The sequence below is a fragment of the Engystomops pustulosus genome, unplaced genomic scaffold (genome assembly GCF_040894005.1).
Source record: "Engystomops pustulosus unplaced genomic scaffold, aEngPut4.maternal MAT_SCAFFOLD_231, whole genome shotgun sequence".
NCBI lineage: Eukaryota > Metazoa > Chordata > Amphibia > Anura > Leptodactylidae > Engystomops > Engystomops pustulosus.
In genome coordinates, this window is record NW_027285110.1 from 124,354 (window position 1) to 145,015 (window position 20,662).

At 46.0% G+C, this 20,662-nt stretch overlaps 1 protein-coding gene across 1 annotated transcript; it reads right to left on the reverse strand.

The window, feature by feature from the left end:
* Positions 1–419: 419 nt before the first annotated feature.
* Positions 420–19,734, reverse strand: LOC140109603 (uncharacterized; the record flags this gene model as incomplete). Its single annotated transcript, XM_072132109.1, has 3 exons — positions 420–1,517; positions 19,240–19,294; positions 19,664–19,734. Coding segments are annotated over 3 exons (888 nt in total), but the record flags the coding sequence as incomplete, so codon positions are not given.
* Positions 19,735–20,662: the final 928 nt, after the last annotated feature.

A 20,662-nucleotide genomic window follows, 5' to 3' on the forward strand; every position in this document is an offset into this window, starting at 1 on the left:
CGCACAGCGCATTATACACGGACAATGCACTTACATGCACCAGGAAGAAGAAGTTGAACCCTGGGGACCTGAGCAGGGAAGCGACACATGCAGGATATCAGGCGCAGGATCTTAGTGACTCCCCGCACAGCACATTATACACGGACAATGCACTTACATGCACCAGGAAGAAGAAGGTGAACTCCGGGGACCTGAGCGGGGAAGCGACACATGCAGGATATCGGGCGCAGGATCTTAGTGACTCCCCGCACAGCGCATTATACACGGACAATGCACTTACATGCACCAGGAAGAAGAAGTTGAACCCTGGGGACCTGAGCGGGGAAGTGACACATGCAGGAAATTGGGCGCACGATCCAGACGGACAATGCACTCTTGGGGATCGCACAGGACAGGTAAGTAAATGTGTTCACTAATATCTACTAACCAACCTGCTAATTAACCTTTTACATTTGTTGGTGTTTATTTTATTATGACAATAGTCTCTGACCTGATGAAGACACGGATATGGTGTTGCAACGCGTTGTCAAATAACAATCATTAATAAAAACATATCTAACTCTGGATGTAGCGCGTCAATCAATTGTACCCCACAGTTTTCTCCTCAACCTGTATATCCTGGGCAGTGTCACTCAGATGGGGCTGTCCCAGGAGGCCCTCATGTACTTCTGTTAGATGGAGCGGTGGTTGAGCATTGTGGTCCCTATGTGTCCAGGGTGGAGACACTTCCTGTGGATTACAGACTGAAATGTTATTCAGATCAATGTTATGTCGGGGTCTCTACGATTTCGAACGTAGAACATGTTCCTTATTCCCTGGTTGATCGCAGTGCGGCCTTTGGCCAGTGCCTCCTCTGCCATGTCTCTAGGGAAGTAGTCGTGGAAGGCGTGTTGTATGGCATGGACCCGTCTTGGGCTCAGGGGCATCTTATGATCGGTGCCATTGAAGTTGTGCCCATACAGTTCTTCCTCCATGAACAAGAGTTTTGCCAGCTGCCAGCCAAAAGGTCCTGGGTTATTGATGTCCACTTGACGTCTGATGGACATGGCGAGGTCTTTGTCCACCCTCAGCTCGGTGGCATTAGAGGGTACATTGGGGGAACTGATGAAGGTTATGGCTCCTTCCCAGTCACAATGAAAACGTTGCTTTCTCCGGCGTTTGACGACATGTAATTGGGGGCTGGAGGTTGGTGAGTAGAGTGCTGTGGGTTGTGGGTACAGGTGCGCGACCGCAGGCTGCTCATCATCATCTTCATCAATTTCCAGTTTCGGAGTGTGATTATCACTGGATGACGTCGCCTCTCCCGGGTCACTATCTTGGGAGGTGTCCTCCAGACTCTGCTCCTCAGACTTGTCACCATTCAGAAATGTCATCATCTCACTGACTGTGCTGAAGCAATAGACTGGGAGAGTCTGAGTAGCCGCCTCGTTCTGCTGGAACCTGGTGCACAGACCATCCTCCACAGGTGATGGCAGCCGAGGTGGGCCCTCTGCCCCATTGCCCACAATCCTGATCCCCTGGAATGAAAGGCATAATAGTCACCACAATGTCCCTCCCTGTGTTATATCCACACGGGGGTCAGGGCACATAAGGATGCGGCTCCTAAGCCAGGAGGAGCCACTAGATTGACATCAGATGTGCCCTGATCTGTTGATTCCCTCATCATCAGGGGGCAGCAGAGAGAAGGAGGCAGAGGGGGAGGATTCAGATTGTTGGCTGATGATGTGACCACATATTGTGCTACGTAGGGAGTTATTACAGTGCAGGGACCACGGAAAGGGCAGATGTAGAGTCCGGCCCGGAGCAAAGCCAAGGAGAGAAGTTACATACGGCTTTAGCTATTACTTATCACTTCTGTTACGCCACCAGCAGTGTCCGATAAGTTTCCTATATAAGTGTCTAACACCAGAATCGCACGTATTACCTTGCTGTTACCAGTAGAGATCATAGATCCCTCGTCCTCCCCCATGGATAAGATGACTTGCACTTAGCTCCCCATATGTTACCCCTTCTACAGTATCGTACTCCCGTATCCCCCTCTCTTTCTTCCCCCTCTCTATTCTATCTGCCTTAGATTCTGGGTACGCTCACCCTGCAGGCTCCTCCGGGTGCTTCCTATACCCATGGCTACGGCTGGGGCCTCTTCTAGACCTGGGGCATTAGTAGTGACGCCTCCCCTGGTCGAGCCGCATCTGCACATCCTATCTCCTATCACAGCAAACCTTTACCCCTCCCCAGGCCACGATCATTTACCCGATCCCGATGGAAGCCTCCAGGGGCCCCGCTCACTGTGGTTTGGCAAACGCCTGTTTGGGGCCGAAGTGTGACCAAGTTTTCTACTTTCTTTACTGAAAATTCACTCTGCATCTTTCATTGTAAGGAATGAATGGTGTCACTATAAGCTGCTGGAAAGATGGAGCTGGTGACCATAAGGGAACAGGCAACTTATAAGCTGCGGCACAGAAGTATATACTGGGGTCAGGATAATCAGGTGTAGTAATATGGCGGCCGTGTTAGTGAGGTCCGGGATACTTCCACCATGTTACTACACCTTCTGTGGCCAATACTAGAAGTGATGCGTCCGGCGTAGCTGACAGCTGTCGCCTCCTCCACTGCGGGTGATCCACGTTTCTCCTCCTCGGCCAGCGCTACAACAGTACATCCGCTTATAATCGGGTGAGTACCACTATCCACCAATGTGTTGGATGTCCTAGTGATGCTACATCCACATTGTAATATGTGATCCCTACCACTACCAAACCTCACTACTTACTGATCCTCCTAGATCCTGACCATTCACAACTGCACCAGGTCTCTGTATCATTGTACCATTTATACAGGTGGAAGATATCGTGTGCAATATGTATGTATCATAACTGTTGTATCAGATCATGTGCCTTATATATTCCCATTCACGTCTTCTGGAATGATCTACTTCATTCAACATGTGCACCGTAGGCCTTCGTTTGTGTCTTCTGTGTTATCATTTATGTACATGATGTCATATGCTGATGTATCTGTATTTATCCTCCATGTTACTGTGTCTGAGGAAGATCCTACTACGGATCGAAGCTCAGACCAGGCCACAGATCACTGAAGAGACAATCATGAAGCATAGATCTGCATCCTATCAATGGAAGCTCAGACCAGGCCACCGATCATGGAAGAGACAATCATGAAAAACAGATCTGCATCCTATCAATGGAAGCTCAGACCAGGCCATGGATCATGGAAGAGACAATCATGAAAAACAGATCTGCATCCTATCAATGGAAGCTCAGACCAGGCCATGGATCATGGAAGAGACAATCATGAAGAACAGATCTGCATCCTATCAACGGAAGCTCAGACCAGGCCACAGATCATGGAAGAGACAATCATGAAGCGTAGATCTGCATCCTATTAATGGAAGCTCAGAGCAGGCCACAGATCATGGAAGAGACAATCATGAAGAACAGATCTGCATCCTATCAATGGATGCTCAGACCAGGCCATGGATCATGGAGGAGACAATCATGAAGAACAGATCTGCATCCTATCAATGGAAGCTCAGACCAGGCCATGGATCATGGAGGAGACAATCATGAAGCGTAGATCTGCATCCTATCAATGGAAGCCCAGACCAGGCCATGGATCATGGAAGAGACAATCATGAAGCATAGATCTGCATCCTATCAATGGAAGCTCAGACCAGCCCACAGATCATTGAAGAGACAATCATGAATGACAGATCTGCATCCTATCAATGGAAGCTCAGACCAGGCCACCGATCATGGAGAAGACAATCATGAAGCGTAGATCTGCATCCTATCAATGGAAGCTCAGACCAGGTCATGGATCATGGAAGAGACAATCATGAAGCGTAGATCTGCATCCTATCAATGGAAGCTCAGACCAGGTCATGGATCATGGAAGAGACAATCATGAAAAACAGATCTGCATCCTATCAATGGAAGCTCAGACCAGGCCATGGATCATGGAAGAGACAATCATGAAGAACAGATCTGCATCCTATCAATGGAAGCTCAGACCAGGTCACCGATCATGGAGGAGACAATCATGAAGAACAGATCTGCATTCTATCAATGGAAGCTCAGACCAGGTCACGGATCATGGAGGAGACAATCATGAAGAACAGATCTGCATCCTATCAATGGAAGCTCAGACCAGATCACCGATTATGGAAGAGACAATCATGAAGAACAGATCTGCATCCTATCAATGGAAGCTCAGACCAGGTCACGGATCATGGAGGAGACAATCATGAAGAACAGATCTGCATCCTATCAATGGAAGCTCAGACCAGGTCACCGATCATGGAGGAGACAATCATGAAGAACAGATCTGCATCCTATCAATGGAAGCTCAGACCAGGTCATGGATCATGGAAGAGACAATCATGAAAAACAGATCTGCATCCTATCAATGGAAGCTCAGACCAGGCCATGGATCATGGAAGAGACAATCATGAAGAACAGATCTGCATCCTATCAATGGAAGCTCAGACCAGGTCACCGATCATGGAGGAGACAATCATGAAGAACAGATCTGCATTCTATCAATGGAAGCTCAGACCAGGTCACGGATCATGGAGGAGACAATCATGAAGAACAGATCTGCATCCTATCAATGGAAGCTCAGACCAGATCACCGATTATGGAAGAGACAATCATGAAGAACAGATCTGCATCCTATCAATGGAAGCTCAGACCAGGTCACGGATCATGGAGGAGACAATCATGAAGAACAGATCTGCATCCTATCAATGGAAGCTCAGACCAGGTCACCGATCATGGAGGAGACAATCATGAAGAACAGATCTGCATCCTATCAATGGAAGCTCAGACCAGGTCATGGATCATGGAAGAGACAATCATGAAAAACAGATCTGCATCCTATCAATGGAAGCTCAGACCAGGCCATGGATCATGGAAGAGACAATCATGAAGAACAGATCTGCATCCTATCAATGGAAGCTCAGACCAGGCCATGGATCATGGAAGAGACAATCATGAAGAACAGATCTGCATCCTATCAATGGAAGCTCAGACCAGGCCATGGATCATGGAGGAGACAATCATGAAGCGTAGATCTGCATCCTATCAATGGAAGCTCAGACCAGCCCACAGATCATTGAAGAGACAATCATGAATGACAGATCTGCATCCTATCAATGGAAGCTCAGACCAGGCCACCGATCATGGAGAAGACAATCATGAAGCGTAGATCTGCATCCTATCAATGGAAGCTCAGACCAGGTCATGGATCATGGAAGAGACAATCATGAAGCGTAGATCTGCATCCTATCAATGGAAGCTCAGACCAGGTCATGGATCATGGAAGAGACAATCATGAAAAACAGATCTGCATCCTATCAATGGAAGCTCAGACCAGGCCATGGATCATGGAAGAGACAATCATGAAGAACAGATCTGCATCCTATCAATGGAAGCTCAGACCAGGTCACCGATCATGGAGGAGACAATCATGAAGAACAGATCTGCATTCTATCAATGGAAGCTCAGACCAGGTCACGGATCATGGAGGAGACAATCATGAAGAACAGATCTGCATCCTATCAATGGAAGCTCAGACCAGATCACCGATTATGGAAGAGACAATCATGAAGAACAGATCTGCATCCTATCAATGGAAGCTCAGACCAGGTCACGGATCATGGAGGAGACAATCATGAAGAACAGATCTGCATCCTATCAATGGAAGCTCAGACCAGGTCACCGATCATGGAGGAGACAATCATGAAGAACAGATCTGCATCCTATCAATGGAAGCTCAGACCAGGTCATGGATCATGGAAGAGACAATCATGAAAAACAGATCTGCATCCTATCAATGGAAGCTCAGACCAGGCCATGGATCATGGAAGAGACAATCATGAAGAACAGATCTGCATCCTATCAATGGAAGCTCAGACCAGGTCACCGATCATGGAGGAGACAATCATGAAGAACAGATCTGCATTCTATCAATGGAAGCTCAGACCAGGTCACGGATCATGGAGGAGACAATCATGAAGAACAGATCTGCATCCTATCAATGGAAGCTCAGACCAGATCACCGATTATGGAAGAGACAATCATGAAGAACAGATCTGCATCCTATCAATGGAAGCTCAGACCAGGTCACGGATCATGGAGGAGACAATCATGAAGAACAGATCTGCATCCTATCAATGGAAGCTCAGACCAGGTCACCGATCATGGAGGAGACAATCATGAAGAACAGATCTGCATCCTATCAATGGAAGCTCAGACCAGGTCATGGATCATGGAAGAGACAATCATGAAAAACAGATTTGCATCCTATCAATGGAAGCTCAGACCAGGCCATGGATCATGGAAGAGACAATCATGAAGAACAGATCTGCATCCTATCAATGGAAGCTCAGACCAGGCCATGGATCATGGAAGAGACAATCATGAAGAACAGATCTGCATCCTATCAATGGAAGCTCAGACCAGGCCATGGATCATGGAGGAGACAATCATGAAGCGTAGATCTGCATCCTATCAATGGAAGCTCAGACCAGCCCACAGATCATTGAAGAGACAATCATGAATGACAGATCTGCATCCTATCAATGGAAGCTCAGACCAGGCCACCGATCATGGAGAAGACAATCATGAAGCGTAGATCTGCATCCTATCAATGGAAGCTCAGACCAGCCCACAGATCATTGAAGAGACAATCATGAATGACAGATCTGCATCCTATCAATGGAAGCTCAGACCAGGCCATGGATCATGGAAGAGACAATCATGAAGAACAGATCTGCATCCTATCAATGGAAGCTCAGACCAGGCCATGGATCATGGAAGAGACAATCATGAAGAACAGATCTGCATCCTATCAATGGAAGCTCAGACCAGGCCATGGATCATGGAGGAGACAATCATGAAGCGTAGATCTGCATCCTATCAATGGAAGCTCAGACCAGGTCACAGATCATGGAAGAGACAATCATGAAGAACAGATCTGCATCCTATCAATGGAAGCCCAGACCAGGCCATGGATCATGGAGAAGACAATCATGAAGCGTAGATCTGCATCCTATCAATGGAAGCTCAGACCAGGTCATGGATCATGGAAGAGACAATCATGAAAAACAGATCTGCATCCTATCAATGGAAGCTCAGACCAGGCCATGGATCATGGAAGAGACAATCATGAAGAACAGATCTGCATCCTATCAATGGAAGCTCAGACCAGGCCATGGATCATGGAAGAGACAATCATGAATGACAGATCTGCATCCTATCAATGGAAGCTCAGACCAGGCCACCGATCATGGAAGAGACAATCATGAAGAACAGATCTGCCTGCATCCTATCAATGGAAACACAGACCAGGCCATGGATCATGGAAGAGACAATCATGAAGCATAGATCTGCATCCTATCAATGGAAGCTCAGACCAGATCACCGATTATGGAAGAGACAATCATGAAGAACAGATCTGCATCCTATCAATGGAAGCTCAGACCAGGTCACGGATCATGGAGGAGACAATCATGAAGAACAGATCTGCATCCTATCAATGGAAGCTCAGACCAGGTCACCGATCATGGAGGAGACAATCATGAAGAACAGATCTGCATCCTATCAATGGAAGCTCAGACCAGGCCACGGATCATGGAAGAGACAATCATGAAGCGTAGATCTGCATCCTATCAATGGAAGCTCAGACCAGGCCACAGATCATGGAAGAGACCATCATGAATGACTGATCTGCATCCTATCAATGGAAGCTCAGACCAGGCCACAGATCATGGAAGAGACAATCATGAAGAACAGATCTGCATCCTATCAATGGAAGCTCAGACCAGGCCACAGATCATGGAAGAGACAATCATGAAGCGTAGATCTGCATCCTATCAATGGAAGCTCAGACCAGGCCACAGATCATGGAAGAGACCATCATGAATGACTGATCTGCATCCTATCAATGGAAGCTCAGACCAGGCCACAGATCATGGAAGAGACAATCATGAAGAACAGATCTGCATCCTATCAATGGAAGCTCAGACCAGGCCACAGATCATGGAAGAGACAATCATGAAGAACAGATCTGCATCCTATCAATGGAAGCTCAGACCAGGTCACAGATCATGGAAGAGACAATCATGAAGAACAGATCTGCATCCTATCAATGGAAGCTCAGACCAGGCCACCGATCATGGAAGAGACAATCATGAAAAACAGATCTGCATCCTATCAATGGAAGCTCAGACCAGGTCACGGATCATGGAAGAGACAATCATGAAGAACAGATCTGCCTGCATCCTATCAATGGAAGCTCAGACCATGCCACAGATCATGGAAGAGACAATCATGAAGCGTAGATCTGCATCCTATCAATGGAAGCTCAGACCAGGCCACAGATCATGGAAGAGACCATCATGAATGACTGATCTGCATCCTATCAATGGAAGCTCAGACCAGGCCACAGATCATGGAAGAGACAATCATGAAGAACAGATCTGCATCCTATCAATGGAAGCTCAGACCAGGCCACAGATCATTGAAGAGACAATCATGAAGAACAGATCTGCATCCTATCAATGGAAGCTCAGACCAGGTCACGGATCATGGAAGAGACAATCATGAAGAACAGATCTGCATCCTATCAATGGAAGCTCAGACCAGGCCATGGATCATGGAGGAGACAATCATGAAGAACAGATCTGCATCCTATCAATGGAAGCTCAGACCAGGCCATGGATCATGGAAGAGACAATCATGAATGACAGATCTGCATCATATCAATGGAAGCTCAGACCAGGCCACGGATCATGGAAGAGACAATCATGAAGAACAGATCTGCATCCTATCAATGGAAGCTCAGACCAGGTCACCGATCATGGAAGAGACCATCATGAAAAACAGATCTGCATCCTATCAATGGAAGCTCAGACCAGGCCATGGATCATGGAAGAGACAATCATGAATGACAGATCTGCATCATATCAATGGAAGCTCAGACCAGGCCACAGATCATTGAAGAGACAATCATGAAGAACAGATCTGCATCCTATCAATGGAAGCTCAGACCAGATCACCGATCATTGAAGAGACCATCATGAAAAACAGATCTGCATCCTATCAATGGAAGCTCAGACCAGGTCACGGATCATGGAAGAGACAATCATGAAGAACAGATCTGCCTGCATCCTATCAATGGAAACTCAGACCAGGTCATGGATCATGGAAGAGACAATCATGAAGAACAGATCTGCATCCTATCAATGGAAGCTCAGACCAGGCCACAGATCATAGAAGAGACAATCATGAAGAACAGATCTGCATCCTATCAATGGAAGCTCAGACCAGGCCACAGATCATGGAAGAGACAATCATGAAGCGTAGATCTGCATCCTATCAATGGAAGCTCAGACCAGGCCACAGATCATGGAAGAGACAATCATGAAGAACAGATCTGCATCCTATCAATGGAAGCTCAGACCAGGCCATGGATCATGGAGGAGACAATCATGAAGAACAGATCTGCATCCTATCAATGGAAGCTCAGACCAGGCCATGGATCATGGAAGAGACAATCATGAATGACAGATCTGCATCCTATCAATGGAAGCTCAGACCAGGCCACAGATCATTGAAGAGACAATCATGAATGACAGATCTGCATCTTATCAATGGAAGCTCAGACCAGGCCATGGATCATGGAGGAGACAATCATGAAGCGTAGATCTGCATCCTATCAATGGAAGCTCAGACCAGGTCACCGATTATGGAAGAGACAATCATGAAGAACAGATCTGCATCCTATCAATGGAAGCTCAGACCAGGTCACCGATCATGGAAAAGACAATCATGAAAAACAGATCTGCATCCTATCAATGGAAGCTCAGACCAGGTCACCGATTATGGAAGAGACAATCATGAAGAACAGATCTGCATCCTATCAATGGAAGCTCAGACCAGGTCACCGATCATGGAAAAGACAATCATGAAAAACAGATCTGCATCCTATCAATGGAAGCTCAGACAAGGTCATGGATCATGGAAGATACAATCATGAAGAACAGATCTGCATCCTATCAATGGAAGCTCAGACCAGGTCACAGATCATGGAAGAGACAATCATGAATGACAGATCTGCATCCTATCAACGGAAGCTCAGACCAGGCCACAGATCATGGAAGAGACAATCATGAAGAACAGATCTGCATCCTATCAACGGAAGCTCAGACCAGGCCACAGATCATGGAAGAGACAATCATGAAGCGTAGATCTGCATCCTATTAATGGAAGCTCAGACCAGGTCATGGATCATGAAAGAGACAATCATGAATGACTGATCTGCATCCTATCAATGGATGCTCAGACCAGGCCATGGATCATGGAGGAGACAATCATGAAGAACAGATCTGCATCCTATCAATGGATGCTCAGACCAGGCCATGGATCATGGAGGAGACAATCATGAAGAACAGATCTGCATCCTATCAATGGAAGCTCAGACCAGGCCATGGATCATGGAAGAGACAATCATGAAGCATAGATCTGCATCCTATCAATGGAAGCTCAGACCAGATCACCGATCATGGAAGAGACAATCATGAAGAACAGATCTGCATCCTATCAATGGAAGCTCAGACCAGGTCATGGATCATGGAGGAGACAATCATGAAGCGTAGATCTGCATCCTATCAATGGAAGCTCAGACCAGGCCATGGATCATGGAGGAGACAATCATGAAGCGTAGATCTGCATCCTATCAATGGAAGCTCAGACCAGCCCACAGATCATTGAAGAGACAATCATGAAGAACAGATCTGCATCCTATCAATGGAAGCTCAGACCAGGCCACCGATCATGGAGAAGACAATCATGAATGACAGATCTGCATCCTATCAATGGAAGCTCAGACCAGGTCATGGATCATGGAAGAGACAATCATGAAGAACAGATCTGCATCCTATCAATGGAAGCTCAGACCAGGCCACAGATCATGGAAGAGACAATCATGAAGAACAGATCTGCATCCTATCAATGGAAGCTCAGACCAGGCCATGGATCATGGAGGAGACAATCATGAAGCGTAGATCTGCATCCTATCAATGGAAGCTCAGACCAGGTCATGGATCATGGAAGAGACAATCATGAAAAACAGATCTGCATCCTATCAATGGAAGCTCAGACAAGGTCATGGATCATGGTGGAGACAATCATGAATGACAGATCTGCATCCTATCAATGGAAGCTCAGACCAGGCCATGGATCATGGAGGAGACAATCATGAAGAACAGATCTGCATCCTATCAATGGAAGCTCAGACCAGGCCATGGATCATGGAAGAGACAATCATGAAGAACAGATCTGCATCCTATCAATGGAAGCTCAGACCAGGCCATGGATCGTGGAAGAGACAATCATGAAGAACAGATCTGCATCCTATCAATGGAAGCTCAGACCAGGCCACAGATCATGGAAGAGACAATCATGAATGACTGATCTGCATCCTATCAATGGAAGCTCAGACCAGGCCACAGATCATGGAAGAGACAATCATGAAGAACAGATCTGCATCCTATCAATGGAAGCTCAGACCAGATCACCGATTATGGAAGAGACATTTATGAAGAACAGATCTGCATCCTATCAATGGAAGCTCAGACCAGGTCACGGATCATGGAAGAGACAATCATGAAGAACAGATCTGCATCCTATCAATGGAAGCTCAGACCAGGTCACAGATCATGGAAGAGACAATGATGAAGAACAGATCTGCATCCTATCAATGGAAGCTCAGACCAGGTCACAGATCATGGAAGAGACAATCATGAAGAACAGATCTGCATCCTATCAATGGAAGCTCAGACCAGGCCACCGATCATGGAAGAGACAATCATGAAAAACAGATCTGCATCCTATCAATGGAAGCTCAGACCAGGTCACGGATCATGGAAGAGAAAATCATGAAGAACAGATCTGCATCCTATCAATGGAAGCTCAGACCAGGCCACAGATCATGGAAGACACAAACATGAAGAACAGATCTGCATCCTATCAATGGAAGCTCAGACCAGGCCATGGATCATGGAGGAGACAATCATGAAGAACAGATCTGCATCCTATCAATGGAAGCTCAGACCAGGCCACAGATCATGGAAGAGACAATCATGAAGCGTAGATCTGCATCCTATCAATGGAAGCTCAGACCAGGCCATGGATCATGGAAGAGACAATCATGAATGACAGATCTGCATCCTATCAATGGAAGCTCAGACCAGGCCACAGATCATGGAAGAGACAATCATGAAGCGTAGATCTGCATCCTATCAATGGAAGCTCAGACCAGGCCACAGATCATGGAAGAGACAATCATGAATGACTGATCTGCATCCTATCAATGGAAGCTCAGACCAGGCCACAGATCATGGAAGAGACAATCATGAAGAACAGATCTGCATCCTATCAATGGAAGCTCAGACCAGATCACCGATTATGGAAGAGACATTTATGAAGAACAGATCTGCATCCTATCAATGGAAGCTCAGACCAGGTCACGGATCATGGAAGAGACAATCATGAAGAACAGATCTGCATCCTATCAATGGAAGCTCAGACCAGGTCACAGATCATGGAAGAGACAATGATGAAGAACAGATCTGCATCCTATCAATGGAAGCTCAGACCAGGTCACAGATCATGGAAGAGACAATCATGAAGAACAGATCTGCATCCTATCAATGGAAGCTCAGACCAGGCCACCGATCATGGAAGAGACAATCATGAAAAACAGATCTGCATCCTATCAATGGAAGCTCAGACCAGGTCACGGATCATGGAAGAGAAAATCATGAAGAACAGATCTGCATTCTATCAATGGAAGCTCAGACCAGGTCACGGATCATGGAAGAGAAAATCATGAAGAACAGATCTGCATCCTATCAATGGAAGCTCAGACCAGGCCACAGATCATGGAAGACACAAACATGAAGAACAGATCTGCATCCTATCAATGGAAGCTCAGACCAGGCCATGGATCATGGAGGAGACAATCATGAAGAACAGATCTGCATCCTATCAATGGAAGCTCAGACCAGGCCACAGATCATGGAAGAGACAATCATGAAGAACAGATCTGCCTGCATCCTATCAATGGAAGCTCAGACCAGGCCACAGATCATGGAAGAGACAATCATGAATGACAGATCTGCATCCTATCAATGGAAGCTCAGACCAGGTCATGGATCATGGAGGAGACAATCATGAAGAACAGATCTGCATCCTATCAATGGAAGCTCAGACCAGGCCACAGATCATGGAAGAGACAATCATGAAGAACAGATCTGCATCCTATCAATGGAAACTCAGATCAGGCCACCGATCATGGAAGAGACAATCATGAAGAACAGATCTGCATCCTATCAATGGAAGCTCAGACCAGGTCATGGATCATGAAAGAGACAATCATGAAGCATAGATCTGCATCCTATCAATGGAAGCTCAGACCAGGTCATGGATCATGAAAGAGACAATCATGAAGAACAGATCTGCATCCTATCAATAGAAGCTCAGACCAGGCCATGGATCAGGGAAGAGACAATCATGAAGCATAGATCTGCATCCTATCAATGGAAGCTCAGACCAGGCCATGGATCATGGAAGAGACAATCATGAAGCGTAGATCTGCATCCTATCAATGGAAGCTCAGACCAGGCCACAGATCATTGAAGAGACAATCATGAATGACAGATCTGCATCCTATCAATGGAAGCTCAGACCAGGCCACAGATCATGGAAGAGACAATCATGAAGAACAGATCTGCATCCTATCAATGGAAGCTCAGACCAGGCCATGGATCATGGAAGAGACAATCATGAAGAACAGATCTGCATCCTATCAATGGAAGCTCAGACCAGGCCACAGATCATGGAAGACACAATCATGAAGAACAGATCTGCATCCTATCAATGGAAGCTCAGACCAGGCCACAGATCATTGAAGAGACAATCATGAAGAACAGATCTGCATCCTATCAATGGAAGCTCAGACCAGGCCATGGATCATGGAAGAGACAATCATGAAGAACAGATCTGCATCCTATCAATGGAAGCTCAGACCAGGCCACAGATCATGGAAGACACAATCATGAAGAACAGATCTGCATCCTATCAATGGAAGCTCAGACCAGGCCACAGATCATTGAAGAGACAATCATGAAGAACAGATCTGCATCCTATCAATGGAAGCTCAGACCAGGCCATGGATCATGGAAGAGACAATCATGAATGACTGATCTGCATCCTATCAATGGAAGCTCAGACCAGGTCATGGATCATGGAGGAGACAATCATGAAGAACAGATCTGCATCCTATCAATGGAAGCTCAGACCAGGCCACAGATCATGGAAGAGACAATCATGAAGAACAGATCTGCATCCTATCAATGGAAACTCAGATCAGGCCACCGATCATGGAAGAGACAATCATGAAGCGTAGATCTGCATCCTATCAATGGAAGCTCAGACCAGGCCACAGATCATTGAAGAGACAATCATGAATGACAGATCTGCATCCTATCAATGGAAGCTCAGACCAGGCCATGGATCATGGAGGAGACAATCATGAAGCGTAGATCTGCATCCTATCAATGGAAGCTCAGACCAGGCCACAGATCATGGAAGAGACCATCATGAATGACTGATCTGCATCCTATCAATGGAAGCTCAGACCAGGTCACCGATTATGGAAGAGACAATCATGAAGAACAGATCTGCATCCTATCAATGGAAGCTCAGACCAGGTCACCGATCATGGAAAAGACAATCATGAAAAACAGATCTGCATCCTATCAATGGAAGCTCAGACAAGGTCATGGATCATGGAAGAGACAATCATGAAGAACAGATCTGCATCCTATCAATGGAAGCTCAGACAAGGTCATGGATCATGGTGGAGACAATCATGAATGACAGATCTGCATCCTATCAATGGAAGCTCAGACCAGGTCATGGATCATGGAAGAGACAATCATGAAGAACAGATCTGCATCCTATCAATGGAAGCTCAGACCAGGCCACCGATCATGGAAGAGACAATCATGAAGAACAGATCTGCATCCTATCAATGGAAGCTCAGACCAGGTCACCGATCATGGAAAAGACAATCATGAAAAACAGATCTGCATCCTATCAATGGAAGCTCAGACCAGGTCACCGATCATGGAAGAGACAATCATGAAGAACAGATCTGCATCCTATCAATGGAAGCTCAGACAAGGTCATGGATCATGGTGGAGACAATCATGAATGACAGATCTGCATCCTATCAATGGAAGCTCAGACCAGGCCACCGATCATGGAAGAGACAATCATGAAGAACAGATCTGCATCCTATCAACGGAAGCTCAGACCAGGCCACAGATCATGGAAGAGACAATCATGAAGCATAGATCTGCATCCTATCAATGGAAGCTCAGACCAGGCCACAGATCATGGAAGAGACAATCATGAAGAACAGATCTGCATCCTATCAATGGATGCTCAGACCAGGCCATGGATCATGGAGGAGACAATCATGAAGAACAGATCTGCATCCTATCAATGGAAGCTCAGACCAGGCCATGGATCATGGAAGAGACAATCATGAAGCGTAGATCTGCATCCTATCAATGGAAGCTCAGACCAGGTCATGGATCATGGAGGAGACAATCATGAAGAACAGATCTGCATCCTATCAATGGAAGCTCAGACCAGGCCACAGATCATTGAAGAGACAATCATGAATGACAGATCTGCATCCTATCAATGGAAGCTCAGACCAGGCCACCGATCATGGAGAAGACAATCATGAATGACAGATCTGCATCCTATCAATGGAAGCTCAGACCAGGTCATGGATCATGGAAGAGACAATCATGAAGAACAGATCTGCATCCTATCAATGGAAGCTCAGACCAGGCCACCGATCATGGAGAAGACAATCATGAATGACAGATCTGCATCCTATCAATGGAAGCTCAGACCAGGCCATGGATCATGGAAGAGACAATCATGAAGCGTAGATCTGCATCCTATCAATGGAAGCTCAGACCAGGTCATGGATCATGGAGGAGACAATCATGAAGAACAGATCTGCATCCTATCAATGGAAGCTCAGACCAGGCCATGGATCATGGAGGAGACAATCATGAATGACTGATCTGCATCCTATCAATGGAAGCTCAGACCAGGTCACCGATCATGGAAGAGACAATCATGAAGAACAGATCTGCATCCTATCAATGGAAGCTCAGACCAGGCCACAGATCATGGAAGAGACAATCATGAAGCGTAGATCTGCATCCTATCAATGGAAGCTCAGACCAGGCCATGGATCATGGAAGAGACAATCATGAAGCATAGATCTGCATCCTATCAATGGAAGCTCAGACCAGGTCACCGATCATGGAAGACACAATCATGAAGAACAGATCTGCATCCTATCAATGGAAGCTCAGACCAGGTCATGGATCATGGAGGAGACAATCATGAAGAACAGATCTGCATCCTATCAATGGAAGCTCAGACCAGGTCACCGATCATGGAGGAGACAATCATGAAGCGTAGATCTGCATCCTATCAATGGAAGCTCAGACCAGGCCATGGATCATGGAAGAGACAATCATGAAGCATAGATCTGCATCCTATCAATGGAAGCTCAGACCAGATCACAGATCATGGAAGAGACAATCATGAAGAACAGATCTGCATCCTATCAATGGAAGCTCAGACCAGGCCATGGATCATGGAAGAGACAATCATGAAGAACAGATCTGCATCCTATCAATGGAAGCTCAGACCAGGCCATGGATCATGGAAGAGACAATCATGAAGCGTAGATCTGCATCCTATCAATGGAAGCTCAGACTAGGCCACGGATCATGGAAGAGACAATCATGAATGACTGATCTGCATCCTATCAATGGAAACTCAGACCAGGTCATGGATCATGGAAGAGACAATCATGAAGAACAGATCTGCATCCTATCAATGGAAGCTCAGACCAGGCCACCGATCATGGAAGAGACAATCATGAAGAACAGATCTGCATCCTATCAATGGAAGCTCAGACCAGGCCACCGATCATGGAAGAGACAATCATGAATGACAGATCTGCATCCTATCAATGGAAGCTCAGATCAGGTCACAGATCATTGAAGAGACAATCATGAATTACTGATCTGCATCCTATCAATGGAAGCTCAGACCAGGTCACAGATCATGGAAGAGACAATCATGAAGAACAGATCTGCATCCTATCAATGGAAGCTCAGACCAGATCACCGATCATGGAAGAGACAATCATGAAGAACAGATCTGCATCCTATCAATGGAAGCTCAGATCAGGTCATGGATCATGGAAGAGACAATCATGAAGAACAGATCTGCATCCTATCAATGGAAGCTCAGACCAGGCCACAGATCATGGAAGAGACAATCATGAATGACTGATCTGCATCCTATCAATGGAAGCTCAGACCAGGCCACAGATCATGGAAGAGACAATCATGAAGAACAGATCTGCATCCTATCAATGGAAGCTCAGACCAGGCCACAGATCATGGAAGAGACAATCATGAAGCGTAGATCTGCATTCTATCAATGGAAGCTCAGACCAGGCCACAGATCATGGAAGAGACAATCATGAAGAACAGATCTGCATCCTATCAATGGAAGCTCAGACCAGGCCATGGATCATGGAGGAGACAATCATGAAGAACAGATCTGCATCCTATCAATGGAAGCTCAGACCAGGCCATGGATCATGGAAGAGACAATCATGAAGCGTAGATCTGCATCCTATCAATGGAAGCTCAGACCAGGCCATGGATCATGGAGGAGACAATCATGAAGAACAGATCTGCATCCTATCAATGGAAGCTCAGACCAGGTCATGGATCATGGAAGAGACAATCATGAAGAACAGATCTGCATCCTATCAATGGAAGCTCAGACCAGGTCATGGATCATGGAGGAGACAATCATGAAGAACAGATCTGCATCCTATCAATGGAAGCTCAGACCAGGCCATGGATCATGGAGGAGACAATCATGAAGCGTAGATCTGCATCCTATCAATGGAAGCTCAGACCAGGCCACAGATCATGGAAGAGACAATCATGAAGAACAGATCTGCATCCTATCAATGGAAGCTCAGACCAGGCCACAGATCATTGAAGAGACAATCATGAAGAACAGATCTGCATCCTATCAATGGAAGCTCAGACCAGGCCACAGATCATGGAAGAGACAATCATGAAGCGTAGATCTGCATCCTATCAATGGAAGCTCAGACCAGGCCACAGATCATGGAAGAGACAATCATGAAGAACAGATCTGCATCCTATCAATGGAAGCTCAGACCAGGCCATGGATCATGGAGGAGACAATCATGAAGAACAGATCTGCATCCTATCAATGGAAGCTCAGACCAGGCCATGGATCATGGAAGAGACAATCATGAAGCGTAGATCTGCATCCTATCAATGGAAGCTCAGACCAGGTCATGGATCATGGAGGAGACAATCATGAAGAACAGATCTGCATCCTATCAATGGAAGCTCAGACCAGGCCATGGATCATGGAGGAGACAATCATGAAGCGTAGATCTGCATCCTATCAATGGAAGCTCAGACCAGATCACCGATCATGGAAGAGACAATCATGAAGAACAGATCTGCATCCTATCAATGGAAGCTCAGACCAGGTCATGGATCATGGAGGAGACAATCATGAAGCGTAGATCTGCATCCTATCAATGGAAGCTCAGACCAGGCCATGGATCATGGAGGAGACAATCATGAAGCGTAGATCTGCATCCTATCAATGGAAGCTCAGACCAGGCCACAGATCATGGAAGACACAATCATGAAGAACAGATCTGCATCCTATCAATGGAAGCTCAGACCAGGCCACAGATCATGGAAGACACAATCATGAAGAACAGATCTGCATCCTATCAATGGAAGCTCAGACCAGGCCATGGATCATGGAAGAGACAATCATGAATGACAGATCTGCATCCTATCAATGGAAGCTCAGACCAGGCCATGGATCATGGAAGAGACAATCATGAATGACAGATCTGCATCCTATCAATGGAACATAAGGATGATCTGAGATGTGTGATGTATGGACAGGATTTCTGGTGCCCTGTGTTGTGTTGTTTTTCAGGTGTTGGGATAATTTTCTTGGTTATACTATTTACCTGCTCATGTGTCAGAATCTTTCTTCGACTTAACATTAGATTTTCTTTGTGTTTGCTGCAAAAAACAGTAAGATAAATGAATCATTTCCAGTTATATTCTCAGCCGACAGTCAATCTATTGTGAGTGGTCATCCCTATGTCTACTGGTCATGCCTTCTTCTGCTTCTCGACCTTCTGGTCTTTATCTCTAGTAGAGTAAAATTCTAAAACCTGACTTGACTACAAAACTGCCCCCATAGATCTCATCTTTCAGCCAACCATGTAGTCCAATCCAACAGGTGATCAATGTGCGCCATCCCCTCGAGCTCCTCCGGGGCCGCACCTGCCTGACTCTACACATCCTGTCACCTTCTTCTGTGGTTGCGTTTGGCATCTCCGCTGTATATGGAGCAGGGTGGACTATGTTGGTTTTGATACAACTCACCTTTTCTTGGTTAAAGGCACTTTAGGAATGATGAGTCGCGTTAGTGATGATGGGGATGTCTCCTCAGGATTCTGTGAAAAATAAAGTTGCAAATGAAAAATAGTCTAGATTTCTAGTTCAAAAAAATCTCTTGAAAGCCTCCACATGGGTGAAGCTGTAATTCTCTGTGATCGGAGAGATTCTGGAGGCCGATCCGAAGGCTCCTCACACCCTGCTCAGGGATGATCAGGGAGACCTCTATCACTGTCGTTATATTTCCTGACTAGTCAGTGACAGTGAATTGCAGTGGAGATGACCGGGTAGTGCGGACCTTGTGAGGACACTGGTCTGAGGAACACAAGATCGAATAAAAAACTAAAAATATTACAAGGTCTAATGTGTCTGTGAAGACAAGATTTCTCCGGCCTCTGTCCCTGAATAGATTGAAGCTGCTCAGTGATGCTGGACTCGGTGCTGGTATCTATGGGTTGTGTAGTTGATTTTGCAAGTCTATGTACAACAGTTGTTACCAATGTCACCAGTCTACTCTGGTCATTAGGCTCATCAGATGGTCTGCTATGTCACAAGGTTGTATAGATGTCAGGTGGATGTTCATCAGATGGTCTTCTATGTGATGTGGTTGTGTAGGTGTCAGGTGGATGATCATCAGATGGTCTTCTATGTGATGTGGTTGTGTAGGTGTCAGGTGGATGATCATCAGATGGTCTTCTATGTGATGTGGTTGTGTAGGTGTCAGGTGGATGATCATCAGATGGTCTTCTATGTGATGTGGTTGTGTAGGTGTCAGGTGGATGTACATCAGATGGTCTTCTATGTGATGTGGTTGTGTAGGTGTCAGGTGGATGTTCATCAGATGGTCTTCTATGTGATGTGGTTGTGTAGGTGTCAGGTGGATGATCATCAGATGGTCTTCTATGTGATGTGGTTGTGTAGGTGTCAGGTGGATGTTCATCAGATGGTCTTCTATGTGATGTGGTTGTGTAGGTGTCAGGTGGATGT